Source organism: Anas acuta, chromosome 5, assembly GCF_963932015.1.
Source record: "Anas acuta chromosome 5, bAnaAcu1.1, whole genome shotgun sequence".
In the NCBI taxonomy this organism is placed as follows: Eukaryota; Metazoa; Chordata; class Aves; order Anseriformes; family Anatidae; genus Anas; species Anas acuta.
In genome coordinates this window covers 16,387,374-16,413,941 of record NC_088983.1, presented here as the reverse complement: position 1 = coordinate 16,413,941, position 26,568 = coordinate 16,387,374, and the positions used below count along the sequence as shown (strand labels likewise).

The window sequence follows — 26,568 nt, the reverse complement described above, 5'->3', positions numbered from 1 at the left end:
TTACTAGCACGCACAGAAAGAATGTTTTCCAGGAGCTTTCTGGGGTTGCTCACTGTAGTAAATACACTGTCCATCAAACCCACATCATGTTCTTAACCGGATGTAAACCTCCTTTGCATACTTTGAAGAAGAAGAGCACTGGAGACCAGAATGCAATCCTGTGACACCGGAATGCTTCGGTGTTTGTGCTCCCATGGAGCTAAAGAATGTGAGAGGCCCAAAGCCACTATTTGACACCTCACAGCCAACCTCCAGAAGCCAGCTGCTTCCCTACGAGTCACAATAAAAGCCTCCTGGGAGAGCAGGCAATTGGCCTACCTTGCATGTACGCCTCTATTTGCCGAATGAGCTCGTAAGACTTGGATCGATCCAGAAGTGTCCGAATAGCCGGAAGAGGGTCCAGGATGATGGTTTCTGGATGAGCATCAATATACTCCTGCAAAACAAATACAAAGGAAAAAAAAAAGGTATTAGGTTGGCTGAAGACTGTGGAAAATACTGAGATGGAGAAGAGAATAAAGTTAAAAACCCCAGTCAACGTCCAGCTTCTCTGCTAGAGGAGGCAAAAGTAAATTGGCAATGCAGAAAGTGACCAGACAGTCTAGACACTGACATTTGAAACAAACACAAACATGACAGCTCACTCTTTCAGGATGGCAAATTCCTCCTGTAGACTCACCATCAGCAGTGAAACCTGTGCTGCAACCCCATCAACTCAGAAGGGAGCCAGTGGCAAAGTGCCACAATAACAGCTGTGAGCAGGGCAAAGAAGAGCAATTAGGAGAAGAAGGATGACATGCTGCTATCTTGGGGTCAGCCCTGTATTGAGTTACTCCACACGAACATCAAAACTGCCAGAGCTAAGCTCAGAACTACATCTGTGTTCTTTAATGTTGTTATTATTACTGTCCTCTAGCTGTGCTGAATGCTGTATCACAAGCTGAATGATAAAGGCTAGATTTTTTTTTGGCTGAGCTGAGAAGATTGCTGTTTTACTGTGTCTTCATTAAGGTCTCAAAGCACCCATCTTGCCATTTTTCTAAGCTCACACTCTCCTCACCACAAAGCAAAGTAACGTTCCCATGGATGTCCTCCTTGCAAACTTGGCTCCCCATTCCCTGAAGTCATGACTGCACTGCTGCATCTTGGCCATGAACGTATAGACAGCTGATGGTACCGCCCTTGCAAATCCACCCATGGCTACAAAACCTTCTTCTGTTTCTCTGACCAGAAGCCTAGTTCCACTTTTTCATCCTTGCCTGAACTTGACCCCATGAAGTCAATGGATAAACAAGAATCCATTTTATCCCATCCAAAATAGGACAAACATTTCTGAAGTTAGCATCTGGCTTTGTTTAACCCAGCATCTGAAAGCCATCTTTACATTTCCATTTGTTTAAATCTATTCACGTACACCCATGGTAAATGCCCCTGCGAGTCCCACACTTTCATGAAAACCTACTTCCTTTTTTTGGTTGCTTCAGAGAAAAAAAAACATGCTCCAAAAGACACTAAGGAGTATGATGAGGTGGCCGCAGGAGATGCACTTTGCTAGGCACCGAGATGGGAGAGAAAAGACTCATGTCCCTGGCAAATGATGTTCTTCCAGACACTAACTGGGGAAGCAGTTCTCCCCTGGCACCCAGCACTGGCAAACTCTCTTGCTGCTGACTGCACAGTCTGGGCTGGTGGCTTGCTAAAAAGGGATTATTCTCTTGAGGCTAAGAGGATCCAGTGCTGTGGTTTAATGAACCCACTGCATCAGCCACAACATAGAAGTAGTTTTCCTTCACAGGGCCACAAGGCACACTTCAGCTGCACTAGATGTCTGACAGAATAAATAACCCCTGCAGAACAAATAAAGTGAATTATATATTATTATGTATCCCTAAAGGTATGCTCAGCTTTGCTGCTACCTGGGAAAGGTGAAGAACAGAGCCTTTCCTAGGGACTGCCACCACAAGCATCAGGCCCAGCTGCTGCCTCACCCTTGCAGCATCCCTGGACAAAAAGCCCCCTCTGGCTCCCTGGAGCACAAGCTGGGTTCGTTTCAAGTCATCAGCACTGTGAACAGTTTTCATTAGTCTCCTGTCCCCAATACTTTCAGAGTTTCAAGCAAAGCAGCCAGCTTCCACATACAGAAGAGATTTGCTTTTTGGAGAGAGAAACTTGTAACTAACGCCTCTCAGAGCCCCGTGTGTGTCTGTGCGTGCAGGCACTTCCACACAGCCAGAAGACACCTTTGTGAGGCTGGGATGATCCCGTGATTAGGGCATTAGTTTAAACTTGCTGATCATGAAACGTTACTTGGAGTATCTCAACACATCTACACGGCTCCTTCAGCCCCTCTATGCCTCATCTGAAGAGTTTGGAAGCTACCACACATCGGGCAGCTTTGTGAGCAGAGGGACGGGGTGGTACATGAAGGACGGCCAACATGGTGCTGGGGGGCCTTGTAAGCACACAGCAAACAGTGAGACCTACAGTTCCGCAACCTGATCCCGACACGGATCTAACAGCAAACATCCTGCAGTGTTGCTGACGGGTGTACTAGCTCTTCCTTTTGTACTGCAGTGACTGCCCCTCTGCCCTGGCTGGTCCTGATTCCGCACTGAATTTAAGCTCCACTCTGCCCATCCTGGCCCACTCTGTACACACTAATCCTTCCCTTCACACATACATTTGTCCTCACTTCAGTTTCCATCCCCTTCATTCCCCTCCAAGGACGGAATGACTTTTCCCTCTCTTGGTTCCTTGTGCAGCTTCCCAAATCCTCCTGATGCTCACCTCAGCGTTATTGACTATCCTCCCTGCCCTGTCTTTAGGTATATTCCACATTATTTTGGCTCACGTTACTCTATGTATTTCCAGAAGTACAAGTGTTTTTTAATGAGTTCTGTAGGAAACTTCATGGTGCTTTATTTATAACGATAATAGCTCTAAACCATATTATAAGGTCATCCAAGCACTAAGCTTGACACAGCATAATGAAGTTTAACAGCAATGAAGGCATGATCCTGAGGCGCTGCTACACCAGGCAAGGCTTCAACAGCAGCGAGCATCGTAGCTGGCTTTCCAGTGACTGATTTCTCATCCTGCTGCCTTAAGGAGACTCCAAAGAGCTCTGGAAGGCAAACACAAAATAACCAAAGAGCATGAAGGTGGGGGCTGTTCCTCAGAAGCCATTTAGAGCCTGGAGGACTTTAACAAGCCCTGCTCGTGTTGAAAAGAACTTCACAGTGAAAGACAACAGCCCCTTCAAACATACACAGGAGCCTGAACACAAGCTGTTTTTTATTAAAAAAGAAAAAAAAAAAGAAAAGAAGATTTCTTGGCATCAAACATGTTTCAAAAACTATTCTTCAGATATTCTTCTTTTATAGGCTTAAGTAGTCAGCCACAGGGCACAGGAATGGCAAAGCTCAGAGACTGTCAGCAAAGGGCCAGAAAAACCTGCATCAACTGAGTAAAGCAAAGGACCAGGACCAGAAGCGAGTGTCTCCTAGAGCTAATCTGGGGGTTGGCTACACAGCTCTCATTTTTAGCTAATCCAGAAATGGCCTGCTCTTTGAAGCACAGAAGTCTGTCAGCACAGAACAAGGCTGATGTATTTGTATAGGGCATCTCTCCTTGGACACAGCTAGTGGTTAACTCCTGAAAAGCTGTTTCAGGGACAGAAGCATTTAAATGCGCTCAGGTCCTTATAACTCTGCATCTGTTCTCATGGCATTGTGTGTTGCTTGGATTTCCATCACAAAGCATTAACCCTGCATTCAAAAGCAGAAGCATTGAGTTGCAGCAGGATCCCCAAAGCAAATGCCAGGCCTCCCCTTGGGCATGCATGCTGCCAACACTTTGAGCACATGCAAAAGAAAGAGCTCCAGTATCTACGTGCAGGAAAGCACTTTAAAGGAAAATCAAGTCCAAACCTTAACACTTACATCCCACAACAGGAGAACACATTAGGAAAATTTTGTCAGCTTCACAGGAATAATTACTGTAGCATATATGAGATCTTCTGTACACTTCGATTCTTTACTAGGTACTGCTGCACACTCAGCAACCACATTTTTTTTTAATGTATGGCTTTACAGACCAGAAAACTCTCAATTTAGCCTGAGCAGTAGCATTCTTCTCATGGCACAGAATAGCTCCACCACCAGAAATACAGATCTGTTGATGAACATGAAATGGTTGCATCTAAGAATTTTGATAGCAGCTGAGCTACTACAAATGTGAACTTGAAAATGGAGCAGTTGCAGAAAGAAAGAAGAAACACTGAAGCCAAGGGTCTGTATTCGGTAAATCACAACCTTTCAGCTTTTACTGTTCAGCTCTTCTCTGGTCATTCCAACAAAAGAACTGAACTTTATTGTGATGGATTTACCAAAGACTGGTATCCAACTGCAGGCTCCAACAACCCAGACAACAATCTGTTGGATATTTAGGCTTCCCTGCAGTATTTTGAAAGGGCTGTCCCTGGGCTGCAGTTCAGCTTGACCCAGACAACGTCTGTTTTCCTCTTCCTAATCTTTGACATAATAAAAGCAAACAAGAAAAAAAAAAAAAAAAAAAAAAGAAAAAAAAAAAAGGACTTTTAGCAGATCCTCCTTTGTTTGTACTCCAAGCTTGGCATTCAGTAATGCTCTGAACCAGCCCTGTTACTGGCAGAAGGCCAGCAAAGAAACCTGAAATCAAAAGAGTTTCAAATGAGAGAATCAAATGAGAGACCAAGCATCTGATGTTCCCTATTAAATACCTCTGGATATAGCCCAGAGATTAAAAAATAGCTTTTCTTTAGAAGCATATATATAGATGAGAAAAGAACTGATTGTCATTTTACCCAAAAAAGGTAGTTAATGATTTTTTTTTTTCCATTTTAATATTTTAACAGAAAGTTTATACAGTATCTACTGCAAATATTAGGTCATTAGATGATAAGAGATACTCACTGACTCATTGACTCGATTTTATTACTAAGTAATAAAACTTCTATAACCTTTTGTTTAATATTAAACAAAAGCTCCATATAAAAATGTTAGCAAATGAAACAGTAACAGTGTTTGGATTTGTGTCTTCCTGTGTACAGAAACACAGAGATGACTGCTTACAACAACAAACTGACATTTTCCAAGGGAGAAAACATGTATAGACAGAAACAAAATTTATCCAAAGACTTTGCATCAGATTCAGACTTAAATTGTAGAAGTTCCTGTTCAGTGTCTTGGGTGGTGATGCTCTCTTTTCACGGGCACTTCTTTCCAGGAGGAAAGGTACAGGTAAGGTGGATCCTGAATAAAAACCGATCTCAAAAATGTTTGTCTCTTTAAACCTAAAGAGATTCCTACAGTGGTTGGGAGGGATGAGGGTGGTGGCACAGGGCAGTGGACAGAAACCTCCTCTGTTCCTTTTCTATTAATTTCACATCTGAAAGCAACTTTGAGTACTCAGCTTCCCTGATTTTCCTTCAAGAGTCCACCACAGCTTCATTTTGCAAATAGCTATCCCCAGGAAAGCCATCCTACAACAGTTAGCACTTGGAAGGGAGATTTTTAGTTAATTTTGCCTGCTTACAAGGCTCTTCCAACACCAATATAAGAAAGAATTATTTTTCAAATGGGAAAAACACAGGCGCTGCCCTGTGAATTCAAGTGTAAATACACCATTTCAACTCTCTCTCTCTCTCCCTGGCCCCTCCAGTATGAAAAAAGCTTCTAAGCTTTGAAAGTTTCCTTTGATTTTTCACTTCCCTTTTTTCAGCGGAGCACATGAAAAAAGAAAAGAATCACACAAGTATTTTCAGAGTACAAAGGTGGAAAGTAGAATAACAATGGGCTAGTATATTAAAAATGTGAGAAACACTCTGTAGCCAATAACTTAGGCTCAGGCGAGGATCTCAGTGAAGTAGTAATTTATTCGCGATTGCAATGGCGGGCGCCCCACAAGCAGGAGAGAGCGCATCTACTAGTTCCAAAACACAGTTTATATACCTTTTGATGGCAGGACCCTCCCCTGTTTCCCCACTGAGTGGGTAATCCAGGTTCACAATCTATCTGATGCTTCACAAACAATGCATGGCCTTCAGTTGCCGGCCTGTTAAATTTCAAATTTCTTTTGACATTTTTACTGTTTGAAGTGGTAATGTTTCTTCACTTATCTGACTTGACTTGATACCGTGATTTTCACCTAATTGTCCTAAGGAGACTGGTTGTCTGCATTTTACTAGGTCGCCTGCTAAACTTTCTTATCACTGTAAGCATATCTCAGTACCACATTCCCTCCTTCTAAACAATGTAACTCTGCAAAAACAACATTTCTATTCCCACAATTCCCCCCTTTTCTTTTTTTATAAACTGTTGATTTTTGCAAAACCTTTCTCTAAGGTGCAATTTGATAGACTTCTTCTTCTTTGCTTTCTTTGCTTTCTTTGCTTTCCATCTCCTCATTATCACCTTATCTGAGTAAGGTGGTGGCTCCATGGTCATTTGTTTCAATAGTGCGGTTTCAGTTAACCACTGTACTGGTCCTCTTACACAGAGGATAATGCAGCAACCAATGGCTGTCAAAACTCCTACAACTACGATCAATGTTGCAAATATGCCTATTTTTTTTTATTATTATTATTATTATTTTTTTTTTTTCTGCCAATTCACTGGCAAGGGTGGTAAGCCCTTGCAATGCTCTTGTTACCGAGCCATCTGGGACACTATTGTTGGGTATAAGATTGCAACAATGGTTGCTCAGTATTACACACACAAACACACCTCCTTCCTCTGTGAGCATCATATCTAATGCTATCCTGTTTTCCCAAGCCATTTTGCTGATGGCATCTAGTTGTTCAGTGATTCCTCTCATCGCATCCTTGGTATAATTGATGAATCTCTGCTGATTATAATAGAAATAATTAATCCAATCCACATTTTTATTGATTGTTACCCACCAGAACAGTGACTCAAACCCTGCAGCAATTTGATTTCTGGCTTTATGTTCATCTGCAACTCCTCTAGGTACCCCAATAGAATCTATGTATACTCTATCATCAAATGATATTCCTAAGCCTCTTTTACTTCCTCTGTGTATTTGTGATGTTTCTCTTTCAAATGCCAGGGTGAAGGGTATAGCTAATTGAACAAGTGCACAAGTGCCTTCCCAATTAGATGGTAGGGTGGACCGTAAGATCTTCCCTCCACCGTACCACCAGAGATCTGCCCTGGGGATCTCTAGTCTTGAGCAGTTTCCCATCAAGTCCTTGGTAGCACAAGGCAAATTCTCCTAGATGCCAGGTAGCACTCACACCCTGCCGTGAGAGGCAAGCTGTATGGTTACCTATAGCTGTAGAGAATGCAGGGGGAACCGTGATACTGTTATCATGCAAGGAACAGCAAAGAGAGAGACTTACAGGCCTCATTTCCCCAGGCAGTCTTTTCTTGGTACAATGCAATCATACATCGCATCCCTTGGGAGTCTTTGGTCCACCACCATGGGAAAGGCACTATCTGGGCAATCGGTCATCCCGAGGCACAAGCATAGCAGTAGCTACGGTTGAGACTCTGGACGGTATATTTGACCCATTCTATCCAGGCATTCACATCCTCATACCTTGTTTGAACTGACACATTTCAGAGGGCTTCCTGTTTTCTCTCCTGTTTTCTCCTTGAGTTTCTCCCTTTCTCTGATGGCAATAGAGGATTGTTTCCATACAGCTATTCTCAATCTGGCTGTTGGGTCTCTCCCAGTTATTTGTTCTCTCTGCTCAATTGTCGTTGGGCATTTAGATCTCCACAAGCTAACACCTCACAAACATCAAACGTGACAGAATGTGGTACATAACCCTCTGTCACAGTCACCCATATTTTGATGGGGTATCCCATTTTTGCTATTATCTGGTCATGCCTTTTGCAAGTTGCCAATTGACCAAGGCCTTCTCTGAGGCCTAGAATCACTAAAAACAAAATTAGTAATCAATTTTTCCCTGTCATTATTTTTAAACCTTAGGTTTCCAAATAATTATCGATACAAAAAATAAGATGTACACTACTACTATAACAACCCCCCCTTGGGAGCACTGCATTTCGCTATAGGTCTGTTCTTTCTTTCAATCACAAGTCACAGTCGTTAGTTACCTGTGAAAATAAAAGGTTAGTTTACAATTGTAAGCTCTTATCCTGCTCAGAGTCCACTATGAGATTTTTCTATTCAATTTCAACTTCCAACAAGTCTTTTGTAGGAACAGCTTCCCAGGTACTAGCGTCGACGGATGCCTTCACTCGAGTATAGTGAGTCCAACCTTTTTCCGCAGTTCTTACGGCTGTTTCAGTGGTTAGTAATTGTCCTTCCCATTCAGGCCAGAGTTGACTCTTTCCAGGTCCGAATCAGGACCCGGTTTCCTGGGTGATGGTGGTGAATGGGGAATTCCAAAGGTGGGGTTTGAGCCGACAACCCACAGGTCCTGAGAAATGACAAAGAAGAGGACAACCCCAGAATACAGTTCTTAAGAAAACTCTCTGGTTTCGAATTGTGGTATCTCATCCCTTCTGCCCAGATAGGGCAATCTGAACAGCATCTCATATGGTGAAATTCCTATGTCCTTTCTTGGTGCTGTTTAAACCTGTAGGAGTAAGCATTTTACCCAAGGAAGTTGGGTTTCTAACACTAGTTTAGTTAATTGCTTCTTTAATGTCTGATTCATTAGCTCCACCTTCCCAGAAGAGGAGGGGTGCCAGGGGCTGTGAAAATCCCACTCAATCGCTAAGGCCCGCTTTAACCCTTGCAGTAAAGCTTTACACCCATCCAGTCACGTGGTCAATTAGGACAAACAAGTAACTCAGTAAAATTTACCTGTATACTTTGGAAAGGTCAAACCCCTGGCTCCCGTCCCCCTCTAGATGGGTTACAGAAGATCTTTTTATTTACCTTTTGACATATGGTACATCCTCTACATATGTGCTTCGCTAAAGTGTATATTCCTATACAGACATACTTTCGTAGCACAACATCACACATTGCTTGCACCTCCCAATGACTCTTTTGATGTAAAACAGTTAATATTTGCCTCATTATCACTTTATTCAGCATTTCTCTCCCATCAAGGAGTATCCATTTTCTTTCAGACTTCATAGCTCCTGATTCCCTAAAAAAATCTTTCTTTTAAAACTTTTTAGTTCTTTCTTAATTTTCAACAATTCCCTGAATCCTCTCTGCATTTATCCTGTTTTCCTTCAGACATTAGATGCCTTAAATACCTGACTTCTCTTTCTCCATATTGTAATTTATTTATTTTTTTTTAATACTCCCAAGCCCTGCTTTCCCAGAAAGTTGAATAGCTTGTTAGTAGCTTTCTTCACAACTCTTTTCTCCTGTCCTGACAATAGAAAACGATCCATATATTTGTTAACATTAATACCCCCTTGGGAGGTTGTAATTGCTCCAAAATCTTTTTTAGAACTTAACCAAATAGATAGGTGGCCCAGTAAACCCTTGGGGTAAAATTGTCCACCTATATTGTTGCTTCCGCCCCCATTTCAGGGTCTTTCCAGTCAGAGGTGAATATACATGTATGTTTGCTCTCAGGGCCTGAGAGCACTCCATTAATAACACTGTTATTCCAGTCTAACAATTTACTATTTGAATGCCCAATTTAATCATCAAATCCCTTCTCAACAAGTTAGTCCCTGCCTTGGGTACATACAATAATTACCCAGTGATCATTTTATCCCCTGGTCTCAGCTTGGTATCCCCCAAAAGTGGCACTGTTATCCCAGCCCCTTCTACCCCCATCACTTTTTAGGGTTTCATTAGTTAATTTAATCCCTGATACTTTACAAGTCAGTAATGACCTAGCTGCTCCCCAGTGTATTGGGTTTGATGGCAAGGTTCGGGGGCTGTGAGTGGGGGGGGTAGGAAACTGCAGTGGCAGCCCCTGTGAGGAAAAAAAAAAAAAAAAAAACAGAAGCCTCCCCGTGGCACATAAGGGACAATTTCATCTGGCCCTAAAGGGGCCCACTGCTGCCCAGAGCCAAGCCATGAGCAATACAGGCCGTGCCTCTGTGAGAGCACATCCACAAAAACAAACAAACAAACAAACAAACAAAAACCTGCTGCTCAACAGCAGTTGGGAGAGCGAGAAACCCCCCCCGCAGGCACCAAAGTCAGTGCAGAAGGAGGGGGAGGAGGCGCTCCAGGCGCTGGAGCCGAAGCCCCCCTGCGGCCGCTGGAGAGGCTCCTGGTGGAGCAGGCTGTTCCCCCCCACCGTCCCCCTCCCCGATGCTTGGGAAACTGACCAAACACCACAGCAAATATGCAAATATACCAAAACTTCTAGACTGTTACTTAGATAATGCCTACATCCCCTTTCCCTGCTCATTCAACTTCAAACAGCTCTGTTAAATACTACATGCCACACCTTTAACCCCTTCAGCAACCCTTTTAACACTTCCTTTATCTTTCTCCAGCCTGTACTTTAATACCAGCACCAAAGGCTCAGTCAGGGTCCAACTTAATTCCATACTTTTTCCCTCCAAGATAAACAACATATCAATATAGCATATTTCATCCCATTTTCCTTCTTCCCTCCTTCTTCCACTCCACATATTCCTATTCGAAGTGGCCAGCCTGGCCACACTTAAAACATCTTATCAAAGCCTGTCCCTGCTAGGACTCAGGCCACAACACAGGCAGCCTTCTTTGCCTGCCATTCCTTCATCTCTCTTCCTCTCCTTTCCATCCTGGCCCTGACTCTCCCTGAAGATTTTCTTCCTCTTTCTCCAACCCTCTGCCTCACTACCCGCTGCACTGTCAATACCATTAGTTTCGCTCTTTTTTTTTTTTTTTCCTTCTTATCTCCCCTTCGGACACACACCTCCCAGGCCTCCCGCAGGAGGGTCCCCCAGTGACTGTTCACTACATCCCCCCACCTTCTGAATCATTTTCTGCGTATTTTGCCAGGCTTTAATCACACAATGAACTTTCAAGAGCCCTTGGGTTACTGGGTCCTCAGGTCTTATCCCCAAGTACTTTCTCATTCTGACCCCAAGTCTCTCATATGATTTCTGTGTTGCACACTATTATTATTCCAGCCAGGATTGGCAAGTGGGTATTTCTGCCCTGCCGGTATTACCCCTGGTCCTGGAGGATGAGCTCTTTCCCATTCTTGTATAGCAGCTCTCCTCCTGATCATTCCCATTTCTTTCCCTGTAAACAACATACTTATAGACATAATTCCCTCCCCCAAGAGTATAAATCAGGTCGTAGGAACTGGTCTAATTGTTCAACTAGGCTGTCGGGGTCCTCAAATAAAGACTTCCTCTCCTTCTTAAAAGTCCTAACCTCTCTGCTGGTAAGGAGGGGGGGGTAGTTCACCTAAGAGGATACACAGTTAGTGTTAATACTGTTAGTATCAGGGAAGGCAAAATTCTCAGTATATCTTCTACCTTGTTCTAATTCTTGCCGGAGCCTAGGGTACGATACTTTTTTTAGGGACAGTGTTAATTACAGTCCCTGTCTCCCTTCCTGGAGTGACTGCTGCTGCCACCAGTTCAATATTAAGATTATAGGGAGCATAACTTGGCTCCTTCTCTGAAAAAGGAATCTTCTTGTTTACACATAAATTTAAAGCCTGAATTTTCATCAGACCCGTATTTTGGCCAAAATACTGCTGTTTCCTTAATTGGTTCTTTTGTCCAGACTGATACACAATATTTAACCTTTTTTTTTTTTAATTATTTTTCTTTTACAATCCCTCTAATTTTGGGATTATGTTTCCAATCTCTTATAATTCTTCAGGAAGAACTATTAGTAGGCACTCCCCCAGGGATATCTCCCTGTCCCCTGGAACTCATATCTTCCCATTTTTCCTAACCCTCGCCCGTATGTGCTACAGAAATTTCCCTTCTGCAGTGTACCACACACCAACGTACTGAAAAATGGGGGTGTACCGCCAAGCACTTCCCTGTGCCAGCGTTACCGCACACCTATGAGTTTACCAGATTCCCTGGAACTCGTACTTCCCATCTTTCCTAACCCTCGCCAGTATGTGCTACAGAATTTTCCCTTCTGCAGTGTACCACACACCAACGTACTGAAAGATGGGGGTGTACCGCCAAGCACTTCCCCGTGCCAGCGTTACCGCACACCTGAGTTTACCAGATTCCCTGGTGTACTTCCAAGCACTTCCCCGTGCAAGGATTACCGTACACCAAATTCCCCTGGTGTAGTGCCAGCACTTCCCCGTGCAAGGGCTTACCATACACCAGATACCCGACCCCCAAGGCAATACTTAATATTTCTTACCTTGGTCTGTGCACAGAGTTACCGGATCGATTCTTAAAAACCCGGAGTGCCTACCTTCTTCCTTTCCCCACTACTTCACGGATCCTGCCTCTTTAACCAGTCTCGGGCCCTCTGTCAGCTTTCCGCAGAACCGCCACCGTCGATGCACAGGACCGCTGAAATCAGCGGGGCATGCCTTCCTGCTGCTGCGGCGGTGGAGCTCCCCAGTAGGTGACTGGATCCCGGACGAGCCCCCAAATTGTGAGAAACACTCTGTAGCCAATAACTTAGGCTCAGGCGAGGATCTCAGTGAAGTAGTAATTTATTCGCGATTGCAATGGCGGGCGCCCCACAAGCAGGAGAGAGCGCATCTACTAGTTCCAAAACACAGTTTATATACCTTTTGATGGCAGGACCCTCCCCTGTTTCCCCACTGAGTGGGTAATCCAGGTTCACAATCTATCTGATGCTTCACAAACAATGCATGGCCTTCAGTTGCCGGCCTGTTAAATTTCAAATTTCTTTTGACATTTTTACTGTTTGAAGTGGTAATGTTTCTTCACTTATCTGACTTGACTTGATACCGTGATTTTCACCTAATTGTCCTAAGGAGACTGGTTGTCTGCATTTTACTAGGTCGCCTGCTAAACTTTCTTATCACTGTAAGCATATCTCAGTACCACATTCCCTCCTTCTAAACAATGTAACTCTGCAAAAACAACATTTCTATTCCCACAAAAAGAAAGAAAGAAAAAAAAAAAAACTAAAAATGCACTGGCATCATCTCTCTCCACAAGTACATACCCAAATCATCCTTTTGAAGCTGATACTTCTGATGAAAGCAATCAGTGCAGCAAGAACAACGCACTCCCCCCTCCAGAACAAGAGTAATGCCTAACTTCTCTCCTTCCAAAATATCTCCCTAATTTCCCTTCATCCCAGCCCTAAACCCTTCTAATAAATCAAGACCAGAAGAGCTCTTCCTGGACAACTTCACAGTAGGAAAGTCAACAGTAGGAAATATGGGGCAGGGCTTGGGGGGATGAATAGAGGGGTAGGAAATGTTTTCAGTTTTCATCAACTGCCAGCAGAGGTCTAGGAATAAAAATCGTTTGTGATCCATCTTTTCAAGAAGGCTAATGCAAAGAGAACCTGTTCAACAAAATGTCAGAAAGACAAATTAATAACCCTATTGATTTTCCATCACTTGGGCCATCAATGTGAAATGGACCAGACAAGTAGGAAGCTGCAATGCATAGAGCTACCCAAGCCCCTGTACAGCTATGGCAGGCAGCTGTTCAGGGAGTATTTTGCTGTAAGCATAACAAAGTTTCCCTAGTCAGCAGTGGCTTACACCAGCCAAAACAGACTCAGCTTTCAAAGTCATAAACTTTGTCTGGAGGGCAGGAGCTGGAGTTGTTTGATTCTCTTTTTTATCAGGACGAAGGGAACCAAGCACCAGAAAGTGAAAGGGACCCTTGTGGACTCTTCCCACCTGACTTCTCCCCCACATTCCTCTGGTCAAGAAGGAACCACCAAGGACTTTAATGCTTTTGTTGTTGTTGTTTGCTTTTACTGGCTGGCAAATGATCTATGTTCAATCAGATGAGCCCAGTGTTGCTGTGGGTAGGAGGGGAGACTAATCATCTCATCAATTCATCAAATTCGTCAATTATTTAGACTAATTTAGACTAATCATCTCATCAATTCATCAAATTCATCAATTCATTCAAATCATCAATTGAACAAATTTGTTTAACAAGATTGGTATTAACCAATCAAGTCAGGAGACAAGGAACTATTTCTTCTGAATCTGACTTACTCAGACCTTATCCTCAATTCCATCCGTCTCTCCTACTTGTGCTCTGGAAAAAATACAGAAAGCAGGTATTATGGTGGAGAGAGATTTTCTAATGATACAATTACTTCTTAATCAACAGATCTCAGAGAATTTAAGGGTGCTCTGACTTAGATGTTCCATATGCTCCAGGTGTGTGAGCAATACTTTGCTTCTTACAACATTTGACATATAATCCAAATTTTCAGTATTACCAAAAGGAAAACTTCCAACTTCCCATCAGCATACAAGAAATTTTTACAGGAAAATCACAAAGTCTTTTATTAATAAATACGGATCAGTTTATGAACAGGGGATGGTAAATTGAGGCATAGAAAGGCAGGTGTATTCTTAATAACAAAATAGTGGAGATGGTAACAGACTATAAAACTGCATTTCAGCCCTATTATCCAGTTCCTGGATTACAATTATTTCTGTTTTACTCTACTGTAACCCAACCCTGTTCCAGGCTAATTTGCTTTCCATTTAGTTCTCTGTTATTCTCAGAAGGCAGCAGACAGGTCTGCAAAAATAGGTAACAAAACAGAATGCTCTCGTGCTTTGCAGATATTTAAATCAATTCATCGCTATGCAAATCCTACAGAACGGATCTGCCTTCCTGTATCAAATACCTCTGCTGGTACTCTCCAGGACTCCCTGGTATACCTGAGATGACTGTTCTCACCTATATCAGGAGTTAGCATGCCTCAAGAAGCACATCCCCAGCCCAAATCGCTGACCTGGGAGGTCTCCTGTTCCTCTACACTGTGTGATAAGGACCATGCTACCAACAAAAAAATTAGGCACATGAAAACAGGGGCAGTGATGTTAACACAGCTCAAGTTGGCAGTATGGGAGAGAAAAGCCATGCTGTGTATGCCTACACAGGGAGCAGACAGATTTGTTTGCCCCAAATCTTAAGGTGTGGGGGGGTGGGATTGTTAATGGCTTCCTTCGGAGTCCACTGAAAAGAAAGATTTACAATATTCAAGATTAGCAAAGACAGCAAGAGCTGCAGCACAGCCCTAAGGAACAGCAAAGCACAGAAATGCTACTGCCCTGCTTCCTTTAGCACGGGGAACAGAAACGCTACCACAGCCTGCGAGCCCTGACCGCGGGAGACGCTGGCAGGTCAGCAGCCCCGGGAGGATGAGAAGGGAAGAACTGCAGCTGATATCAGTGGGAGGGTCCCCATCCTGTGTGCCCTGCCACATGGGATTTCAGGACAGCTGTTTCTGCTGCGTAACTCTCTAAGCTTCCACTGGGAGTGCGTAAAGAGGCTGTAAGCCTGCTGGGAGCATGCTTGGTTTTCATCACAGCCTTGGCTGACCCTGCACAACAGTGAAACTCCTTTCCACCTGCCAAGCTCCCCCAGCATCTTGACTTTGATCAAAAAGTCAAGGTAGTGAAACTGATGCCGTCATGCACACCAACAGCAAACAAATTTGATTAGTCTGACAGAAGTGTATGATTTCTGCAAGTTCTGCCAAGATTTTATGTATGGTCTCCTATTCCTGCCCCTGCCACAATGTACATTGTAAAGAAATATGTAGAAATTTGAGATCTCTGCAGTAAGCAATTGCATACTGAAACTAAGTTATATTTTCTCAAAAAAAAATAATCAAGCTGCACTATATAAAATACCTTATTCCTGACAAAAGCTTTGAAGACAGAAATAATATTCAAAATACGTATCTTATTTTTATGCTCTATTAACCACTATATGCAAATTAGACATTTATCATTTCTGAAAGTTAAAAACAATTTAATTTCTAATAGTCTGTAGTTAAAAATTACTACCATATTTGATATCAGCATCTGAAAAAATTAACTGCCAGAGGATCAGTGATAGACTTTTAACTTATGTGGCTCTGAAGCATTTGGGAATGTTAGAAGAGACTTCAGAAGGGGGAGTTAAGTTTCTGGTCTGTAGGTGCAGTTTTGTTTGTTTGGGTTTTAACATTTTCTGTTGTTTTAGGCCACTGAATCTCTAGTCAGGTGATATAATTCTTTCGCAAGCGCCATCAAAAACGATACAAAGAGCAAGTCCCTAAACTAAAGGATAAATGTGTAAACGTACAAATACACCACTTATCTCTCAGCACTCAGAATCCATCCCACAGACTCATTAGATAAAAGTCACATTTTCACTGAGATTCTAATTTAAATAGGTTTAAAAACAAAGCTTCGATATTTAAGCTATTCAAAAATAATGGATTACATTATTTAAATGCTAGCAAAGGTACAGAGAGGAATGTCAAGGTATCATACTGTAATTACTTAAAGAAATTTACTGGGGCAAGGGACTTATCTCTAGCAGGTCACTTTCCCTCTAATAGCATTCCAGTGGAGCAGCAGCTGTCACACTGACACAACAGCCCATTAAGTTCTCAGCCAAAGCCAGGGCTCTCCCTGCAAAGTGCTCTGCCCCATTTCATACTGAACTTCACCTTGGCAGTTAAGTGCAGCTTAAGGAAAATATGTCCTCTATACTTAGCACTGCTTCTTCCAGACCTCACCCAGATATTTGCAGAAGTAACAGCCTATGACCTTAGCAATCAAATGCAGTAAGTTGGCTAGCTGAAATTCTTACTAAAAATATTCAATAACCATTGAAGTGTTCTTGCTCAGGAATAAAAGAAATGTGTTTCAGATACTAACTATTGCCACACACTAACTGTTCTCTAATGCTTACACAATTTCCCTATCAGCATGTTTTCCAGGGAACAGTGGAGGTGCCACAGTATTACACAGAGGTGCAAATCTCTGTGCCTCACACTCAGGAATGCAACTGATGTAGCGAAGATTGGGAATCATGAATCCCATGAGTTTTACACAGCTGTGACCAACTCCATGTGTGTGCCCTTTCACATCTTTGGGCATCAGCTTTTACCAACAATATGTGCATTATGAAGCCAAATTAGTTGGCGTTTGAAACAGGCAAAGACTCTGAGCATTAGCAAAAGGTCCCTGAAGTCCATCTCTCCACATGCTGCTTTGGTCATTTGAAATTTCAAGCGCTGTGGGAACTGGGTGCCCATGCTCCTCATCTACTCTTCAGAGAACTGGTGCCAGAGGGCCAGACCCACAAGCCAAACTTTTCATCTCCTGGGTGAATTTGAATAATACACAGGCGGAAGGAAGTGGAGAAGCTTTGTAACTAGAGCAAAGAGAACATTTCCTCCATTAAGTACAATATTTTCTGCATTACTAGGAGTAGAACATTAAGCAGAGCAAACAGAACATGATTTCCCAAGACAGCAAACTTGTCAAAACTGCAGAATTTGTCTGAGCTGGTTTTGCACCTGACATAAGCATATTTCATAATTTTCTCAAAATACCTTATTTAACTTTGCTTCTCTTTGAAAGAAAAGAATATACCTTTGATCAAAGCTATCCACCAGGAACACCACCTTTTAAAACGATAAACGCATTGTTATTCAGACTACTGATAGGAATTCTTTGGGAAAACAGTTCTCTGTACCTTGAGGAAAAAAAGTTAATAGAACAGGATTGTATTAGAGGACAAAAATGCTGACACTAGCCTTGACTTATAGAAATCAGCATTCCGGGAAGCAGGACAACTGGACAGGACTGGGCCAAATTAATTCAGTACCTTCTATCATGCAGACAGGTATATGTAACGGGCCCTACAAGTACCTGCTTTTCCTTGTAGACAACGCTAGCATGTCTGGAACAACATCAGGACAATGTTTTGTGGGAAACCAGTTATTATTAAGCTTACCAATGTCAAACCTATCCACAGGTGAAAGCCCATTGTTGACTGACAAAATTTCTGGTGGGCTCCCTAGGGCAGTGCAGCAGTGTGCCCGAAAGCTCTTTTCATCAAACATCACCAACTGCACAGAGAACAGGCTGGATGTGCTGCACCAAGATCACCCTCCAGCTTGAAGGGCAAAAGGGCTATGAAAGAGCCACTTACCTGGAACCTTTGCACCAACTCCAGAGACTGGCTGTCGTTCTGGTCTGCTTCAAGGATGACATCTGTCAGTTTATGTATGATCACGTCCAAAGGGCCCTGGTCTTCAAGGGGTTTGGTGAGGTCAAGCTGAAGAAACCAGAGAGAAACCTTTTGTTAAAATGTGGAGGATCTGAGGCTCTCGTCCCTGTCCAAGGCATTCCCATCACACAAGTGGCATTTACACACTGCCTTTATTTTGATACATCACCTAAATCCCTGAGAAGTGACATTTCATTGGCTGCCAAAAAACTTTACTCAGATATTTACTTCTCAGCAGTACACATCTAACTTCATGTAAAAGCAGTGAAATCGTTGCCAAGCATCCTTCATCCAAAGGCCTATCTGTGCTGCTTCTCCACCCTGAGCAAGTATTTCCCACTTCAGCTCTCTTCCCCGTAGTTACACGTACGCACGAAAGGAATGAGCCAACAATAATTAGTGCCACTAATAAGAGGAACGCCTGCCGTGCCCTTCACCCTTCGGGACTGCACAGAGCAGCACCCAGGGCAGGAGCACAGGTAACAAATACGCAGCTCAGGATTGCTGCAGGCTCATCTGCTGCAGGGAGAGCACCGCGCCCAGAGCACAGCAAATATGCTTTGGCAGGGAGCTGGGTAGGGGAACACAGGTTTGGGATGGGCTCGGCAGAAATTCAGCTCCAGACAGCAGGGAAGGGCCCAACAAGGGAGGCGATGTGTCACAGGGCTTGGTCCCAGTACCACGGCAGGGTTCAAGGAGCAGAGCGGCTACCTGTGCTGGAAGAGGGTGGAGGCAGGGCTCCTGGACCTGATGGGATGCAGACACAAGCCCTTACAGAACTCTTTAACGTCATTGTGAAAGCTCAGACTCATCCCACCAGGCCATATATCCAAAAAGTAAAGATTCCTGCTACACAAGCAAAAAACCCTGCACCACGAGGACCACCCGGCTGCAGCACAGAGACCCGCAGAGGCCGGAGGATCTCCACCCTTTGGTGTTTTCAGACCTGACTGGACAAGGCCCTAAATAACTTCATCTGAATTTAAAGCTGAATCTGCTTTGCTCGAGGTGATGTACTAAAGACCTCCTCAAGTCCCTACCAAACACCCCAATCCCACAAAGCTTATCGGACCGCAACGTTTTCAGCATAAATAACAGGCAGGCTCACATTCTCGACAACAAGCCGGCTGCCTGCAGCACGAAAGCCACCACAACATCAACTGCTGCTCCTGTAGGAGCTGTGAGATGCGCTGCAGCAGCGGCAACTTACACTTGCAAAGAGCCGAGTGAAACATCTTCGAAATGTAGGACAGAGGCATGCTGCAGAAGCTGCAGATGGCATCTGCTCCTACAGGCACGGGCACGCACCTTCTCACGGCTGCCCCATCTTCACCATCTCGTTAGCTTGGGTTTTGTCCTATATAATTTCCCACCCCGTAGAAATGGCTCTGCTTTGAGTGAAGGAGTGCCTTAACACGCTCCTGCTAATGGCCACAGGTTGAGGCTCTAGTGCTATCTTTGAAGTACTCATGCAGATCCTAATGAGACTGGAAAATGTATTGCACATCTTCTGAGGAGACTCAGAGGCATCATTTACAGGCGGGCAGCAGACCCTCTGCATGGGAAGATGATGTAAAAGACAAACAAGACGGACCTGATGGGGTATGGCAAGGCAGTCCCCAGGAGGCCTGGCTGTACTAGCACATTGTGGCTCCCATAAGCAGTGCAAATCTAAGTGTCTGCAGAACCAAGGCAAAATGATGTGAATCACAGCTTAGCTAAGGACATGGAAGGAGACCACCTACTTTTGTAACCAAATTCCAAAATATTAGTTAATATCCTTAGAAGAAATCTCAGATGATCACACAGCTTCTCCTGACTTTTTTTTTTTTCATCTGTCTATCATATCTGGAGGGAAACTCCAAAACAAAGGGTCCATTCAACAGAGTCGGAAAGTTCCCAGTTGCCAAAGTATAAAAACGTGAATTAATCCTTTTCAGGGCTTCCACTTTGAAAAACAGTGAGAAGCAAGAAGTATCTGAGATTGGTGACCCCACCACGTTCTTGCTGCAGTTGCAGCTCAATCTGCACAGAAGCACTCAGAAACAAGAACACAGTCCTCCCTTTCAGCCCTGACCCAAGAATAGAAGAAGCCTTCAAGGCACTTGCAGGCATTTTCAGCAGAGCGTTTTCCAGAAACGTAAGACATTTGGGCAGGGTAACTTCCTCACAACACTCGTGTCAGCTAAAACCAACAGGCGTATGCCGAGCACGTAAACAGAGTGCACCTACCAGGATTTGCACAGGCAAATCAGCAAGTGTCAAAAACGGCCCCTGTAACAGTGCTCGGCCTCCTCCCTCGTAAATAAAGCGATCCTGGACGCGGCAGCATGCTCAGGCAGCTGCTCCACGGGCAGCTCAGCTTCAAGTGGCTCAGCAAGGGCAGCAGGTACATTTCGGCCACACAAACCTTCACAATTTGATCCGAGATTTTGTGGATTGGAGGATCAAACCGCTCGCAAGAATAAGCTCTCTGTGTTCCGGGCCACGCTGTGGAAAGCAAATATTTCTGAGCCGTGTGGAATTTGGAAGTGTTCCACCTTCCTTTTATATACCAAGGCAAAAAAGTTGGGAGGAAAAAAAAAAAAAGGGTTGAGGGGGAAAAAAGGAGCCTTTTCAAGTGGAGTATCAGACCCAATCATAAGTCACTGAAAGTACAGTGCAAAATTTCTGATGGCCCTCTGCTGAGACAAACACTGATTCATTGTTTGTCATCAGCTGGAATTTGAGCCCTCCTACTTCCCTTCTCTTTCAGCATCTCTCTCTCCAAATGATCTTTGCATTCGACTCGATCACCCCAAGGTTTGTTTTTGAGCAGAACGAACGCCATAGCAACAGAAGGGAGAGAAAAGATTTATCAGCACCAGCTTGAAAAAACAGAAACCATAGCCATGGCGTGCTTTCTTCTGCAAAGTAGGCTACGGTCTGTATTTCCTATTCTGCTTTCAGAAAAAGAAAAAAAAAAGGCCAGCTGGGTATTGGTTTCATGTCATTGCTGCTTACCGCCAGAACCCAGCAGAGATCAGGTGAATGACGTGGAAGACAGCGTCAAAGCTGCACAAAATCTGTAGAAAACACCAGATATGAGGCATTTGCCTTCCCAAGTTTTACAAATCCATATACAGAAGAAAGCAACCACTAGATAAATGGCCTCATCACTACACTGCTCACCTTCCAGCAGGAAGGCTGGCTGGGAGTTAAAAAGCACTTCGTGCTCAGAAACCTCTCAGCCCCTCCAGAGCAAGTTGTGTGTGTGCACGGCTCCATCCCTCCCTTCCTTCTGCTGTCCTCCAAGCACACAGCCAACACATTATCCAAAATCATTATACAGGAGGGCAGAAGAAGTTTGTTTCCACTAAGCGTAATTTGTTTAAAGTCTTGGGGTTGTTTTTCTCGGGAACACTGGCCATCCACGGACATCGTGGGGACGGGAGGGGACGGGCGCCTGGCGCCGTGCCACCGCTCCCCCGTGGTCCCAGCCGCAGCCCCGCACGCAGGCAGCTCTGGGAGCAGAGTTCAGAAATAAAGCCAGGTCCAAGGGAAGAGGTCTGGAACCATTCACTCAGGGAAAAACAAACAAACAAACAAAAAGCCCTGCAAATGCTGGATTTAGAAGAAAATCATTTATCTAAATGACTAAAATTTTTTTTTAATTTTATCAACGTTCCCATCCATGCTATAATCAACTGCATTTCAGAACCCGGCTCAGCAGGATTGCTTTTTTTCTTTAAAGCTCTTTTGCAGAAATAATTTTTGCATTATCATTCACATGAAATGAAGCCTGAATACCAACCTGTTCTGTTCTCTGAACTGAAGATGAGATCTGCCCCCTGCTACATCCCTGAGGAACGTACAACACATTTCTCCCTTTCCATTTATCCTCATTTTTCTCTTAATTTATTTCTATTAAAAAAATGAAATAAACCTCTTTTTCTTCAACAATTCTGCTCCCATTCTGCAAACAGCTAATGAGCTCCCCTCCCCAGACCGCTGCACCAAAGTTCTGGCTTTGTTTCGGTTTGTATTTGATCTGCTGCTTACAGTAGGAGTGTGTGCACCTCTGCAAGCAGCCCGCCTTGCTGCAGAGGAAATCATGAAACTTTCACCCAAAAGGGGTGAGTGAAGGTAAGGAGAAGCCATCAGAGCCGATACCTTTATTCTGAGCATTCAGACCAACGTTATCTCGAGTGCTAGAAAGTTTAATTAAATGCCACACAAGGGGAAGTTCTGTCCAATTTTCCCTCCCTCCTGGTAGAAAGCCATCAATGCTCTGCACTTCCACAACTCAGAGCCCCAAAGTCCCTGCTTGGCAGCTCCAACATTTCCTGGCTCTGAATCCTGCTCCCCAGGAACCGGAGGTGTAGCAGCAGCCTGACCCGACCTCTCTGCCTCCTGACGCCCGGGGCTGAATACGGCATTTTCTACACACATCTACTGCATCCTGCAATTTGGGTATCCAGTTAAGGCTGCACTGACCCCAAAATGCATGGGGTTTATTGCCATCATAATTTGCCTTCTTAACTCCACTGAATGTCAACCTTCGGGTTATAGTCACCACCTTTCTCTGCTGAGGTTATTTTCTACCCTGTATCTCATCACAAATTTGCACCAAACCGCTTGTAAAACAGAGCCCCTTCTTTCCCCAGCCACAGCCCCGGTGTTTAGCTCTGCTGCGCATCAGTGCTGCGCGAGTCATGCTGAAAAACAGCCACAGCTCTGGGGTGGAAAGCCGGGTCTTTGAGAAGCTGCAGACTGACAGCTGATGTATTGGTGTCTGCTGCTTTCTCCCCAGAAAGCTCAGAGATGAAAGGCTCCAAAAATATCTTAAGCATTCTGGAGAGAGAAGGGAAGAAGCGAAAAATCAATAGTGCCAAGTTCACCGCTTTGCGTTGTAGAAAGTAAAGGAAACAGAAATACACGGGGAAGTCTGATTACAGAGGGAAAGTGCTTGTATTTGAAAGGAAGTGGGGCAGAAAGCAGGAAAATGGTTGTGTGTGTCTACTGCTACCCCTGCACGTGAGACCCTCAGACACAGCCTGGAGCAGCAGCCTGGCTCGGAAGCCTGCTTGCTCTTGGGATAAATCCAGGGAAGCTCTCGGGACCAAAGCAGTGCAGCTCACTCCCCACCACCCAGGAGCTGCCCCATCCTTCCCCTGTCACCAGGGCATCCCCACAGGCCCCAGGGCCAGGTCCACGCAGGTACGGAGCTGACAGGGATGAGACTCCACGCCACAGCCCACGGGAGGTGGCAAAGCTCATCCCCAGACAGCAGGCGGAAAGACACTGCTCTGGGGGATGAAGAGCAGGTAGCGTCACTGATCTGCAGCCTTTCTACAGCTCCTCAAATATTTACATATTCAATCTAAATAAGCATTAAAACTTTTAAATATTTAAGGCTCGCTCCCGGTCTCTCCAGCCAAGCAAGCCAACGACCTCAGCTGTCCTCACACACAGCCGGCTCCGTTCAGCACTGCCGCTGGGACCGGAGCACGCAGAGCAAACGCAGCCCTCCTTGTGGCAGAAACCCCAATCCTGCCCCACTGCGGAGGGCAGACGTGACCCCGGTGACCAGAGGCTGCAAAGGAAGAGTAAAGAGTTCACCAGGAGGACCTATTTTCTCTCTCCACCCCTTCCCCAGCCACCCGAACGCTCAGCAATCTGAGCGAGGAAATCCGCTGGGGAGAGGAGACTTCCCCCGGCCCTCCCGCTCGCCCCTCAGCCCGAGGAGCACCACGGCCCCGACAGCCCCGCCAGGGCAGGGAGGAACTGTCCCCCAGGCAGGAAGGAAACGCAGCTTCACAACACCGCACCTTTCTGCTCGTCTTCTCAGAACTGAGGAAATTGAAGGGCTGCCGAGGAGCTCGCCTTCTGCCCCTGCAGGAAGGGAGCTCTGCGGGTTACCTTCTGCAGCCCTGCCCAGCTCAGCTGTCAGAGTGCCACCCAAGGGCAAGGAGAGCAGGTCCCACACTGGGACACGCTGCTCCTATTCCCAGATGCCCTACATCCCCAAGAGCCAGGATCACCTGCAAGTGAGGAGCAGCACAGCATAAGCTACGAAGCCCTGCTGGGCTCCTGTTTTCTCAGATACCGAGATGTTAAGGCAGGAGGAGCAGATTCTGGGCTTAACAGATGGTTTCTTTGCATTTTCTGTCACTGCTGGCAGAGCCCATTCCTTTGCATTCTGCTTGGCACCAGCTGCCAGAGGATACGTGCAAGCGCTCTGCATGCTTGCAGGAGCTACACGCTGCTGCTGCCCCGGGAGAGGCGATCTCCTAAAGGTCTGGGAATGGAGAAGCTGTATTCCAGACCAATGAGGCAAAAGAAAGCTTAGAGGTTTGGGGTTTTTAATCTTATACACGTGTACTGACATACACAGCCACCATCTGCGGCTGTTTGCTAACCTCCATGTAAAAGAACAGCGCTCACACACCCAAGGCTTGTCCCCAGAGTGACAGTGAGCTCCTGGCTCCTCCTCAGCCTGCGGAGCATGGGGAGAGGTGCTCCCTTCTCCCTGCTCTGACCACCAAGCATCACCCAACTTCTGCCCCTTTACACCCTAACAGAGAGTCCCACATCCAGGCTATGGCCAAAGGTCTTCAACAGTACAGATTTCCTTTCCAGGAAAAAAAGTGGGGATTTTATTTTCTTTTGTTTTAAATCCAAGAATAAAACTTTGGAACTACATTGTTTTTGTTTTAAAAAACAATAAAAAATCTAGGAAGGAAAATACATCTCTGCTTGGTTTATCTCCTGCTTTTATGTACAATATTTTGGCACTCGCAGCAAGTTCTGTCCAGAGCTTGCAGAGATGCAGGAACAGCTGTGCCTGAGCACAAAACTGAACTGCGAGCTCTCGCCCCACTCGGGCTGGGTTGCAGCGAGCAGCCTGTGGTAGGCAAGTGGTTAAGCAGCTCAGCCTCGTTCAGGGACGGTCTGAAAGGCAACTGTTGATTTTCAGCACTGCAGGAAGAATAATCAATGTTACTCAAATCCAAAAAAAGCCTCTTGCCAAGGGTTTCTTCTGAGGTCACAAATGCTCTTGTGGATTAGGAAGGGCAGCCGAACAAATCCAGAGATTAGCAGAGGAAAAAAGTTGAACAGAAAATGTGTGACACGGGAGGATTAGCGCTCCAGAGGAGGAAAGCAAGTGATAGAAAAACAAGATCCTGAGTAGAAATCGCAGTAGGCGGAACCTGCTGCTGAGACGGCCTTGCTTTATGTTCTGTACCTGTCAGAAAAATGCTGTTCTCATCTGTCAGATTAAAAGACTCCAAGTAATCCCAGAAAAGGAAGGTATGGGAAAATTACAGAGTGGCACAGAAAATTTCTGGTTCACTTCCCGAACTTAAAGCTTCTGAATTGGCAAGTCAGATCCAGAACGACCAGGAAGAATTTTAATGTTCCCTGGAGTGAACTGGGTCAGCTCCAGCCCCGTTACTGGCCTGACAGCTCTATTAATCAATCATGGGGGAGAGCAGGCACTCGAGGAGGAATGGAAGGGAGAAGCCATCCACAGCAAACGCTCGAAGCAATCCAGAGGCCAGCAATACTGCAGCCCTCCAGGCAGCACAGCCAGAGCAAGCACAGGGACAGGAGGGGGGTGCGCTTCTCCGAAGCTTTCAGAGCTTAATTATAGCACTGCATAAACATGTGGAACATCAAGCTTGGACATCCCTGCAAATATTTATTTATTTTTAGTAACTACTGGCTACAGAGATAGTTAAGATGAAGGAAAAGCGTACTTCTGAGTGCTGCTCTTGGACCCACGTAAACATGCACTGTGTAGCTTCCCTCCCGTTGGCAGTGGGGTTAGGAAGTAGGACAGCTCCTCCGCAGAGATGTACACCAGCGAGCCTGGCTGCCACCCTGCATCCTAAGGGCTCAGATCTGGACTCCCAGCACACGGCTCAGGCTCAGCTTCAGGACAATTCGTCACTGGGCCCTGCCAAGCAGCAGCAGGAGGTGCTCTGGGTGCAAGACTGCGCTCCCCGGGGAGCTCCAGTGTCCCTGCTGCAACTCTCCTTCCAGCAAAGCTTCCAGGTTGAGGGCCAGGGGGCACAGCCAGGCCTCTGTCAGCCTCCCCTGTTCACAGCTGGCACCACAATATCTGGATTTCTGGGTTTCTTTTCCGTTCTGAAGAGGCTCTGGATGACACAGAGCTGTGGGCATATGCAGGTAGCATCCAGGGCACATTTGATCCAGTCTGCTCATATCACAGAATCACAGAATTTCTAGGTTGGAAGAGACCTCAAGATCATCGAGTCCAACCTCTGACATAACGCTAACAGTCCCCACTAAACCATATCCCTAAGCTCTACATCTAATTGTTTTGCTGAATTTATGTGTTCTTCATATTGTGTTCATATACCTTGAAACACCAAAATACCAAATCCCCTGGAAACACAAGCATTATAAAGTCCACCTTGTGCTGCAGAGGTCTGAC

The 26,568-nt window shown here is 45.0% G+C and overlaps 1 protein-coding gene across 2 annotated transcripts in view; it reads right to left on the bottom strand.

Moving 5' to 3' along the window:
* Positions 1-26,568, bottom strand: part of ITPK1 (inositol-tetrakisphosphate 1-kinase) — a 146,455-nt gene that overhangs the window by 61,145 nt on the left and 58,742 nt on the right. For both annotated transcript variants that reach the window (XM_068682902.1, XM_068682903.1), the window contains exons 4-5: positions 18,048-18,173; positions 319-436 (exon numbers count right to left, since the gene is read on the bottom strand). In XM_068682902.1, the coding sequence (XP_068539003.1) occupies positions 319-436; positions 18,048-18,173 (244 nt within the window). The remainder of the gene's footprint in view (positions 1-318; positions 437-18,047; positions 18,174-26,568) is intronic.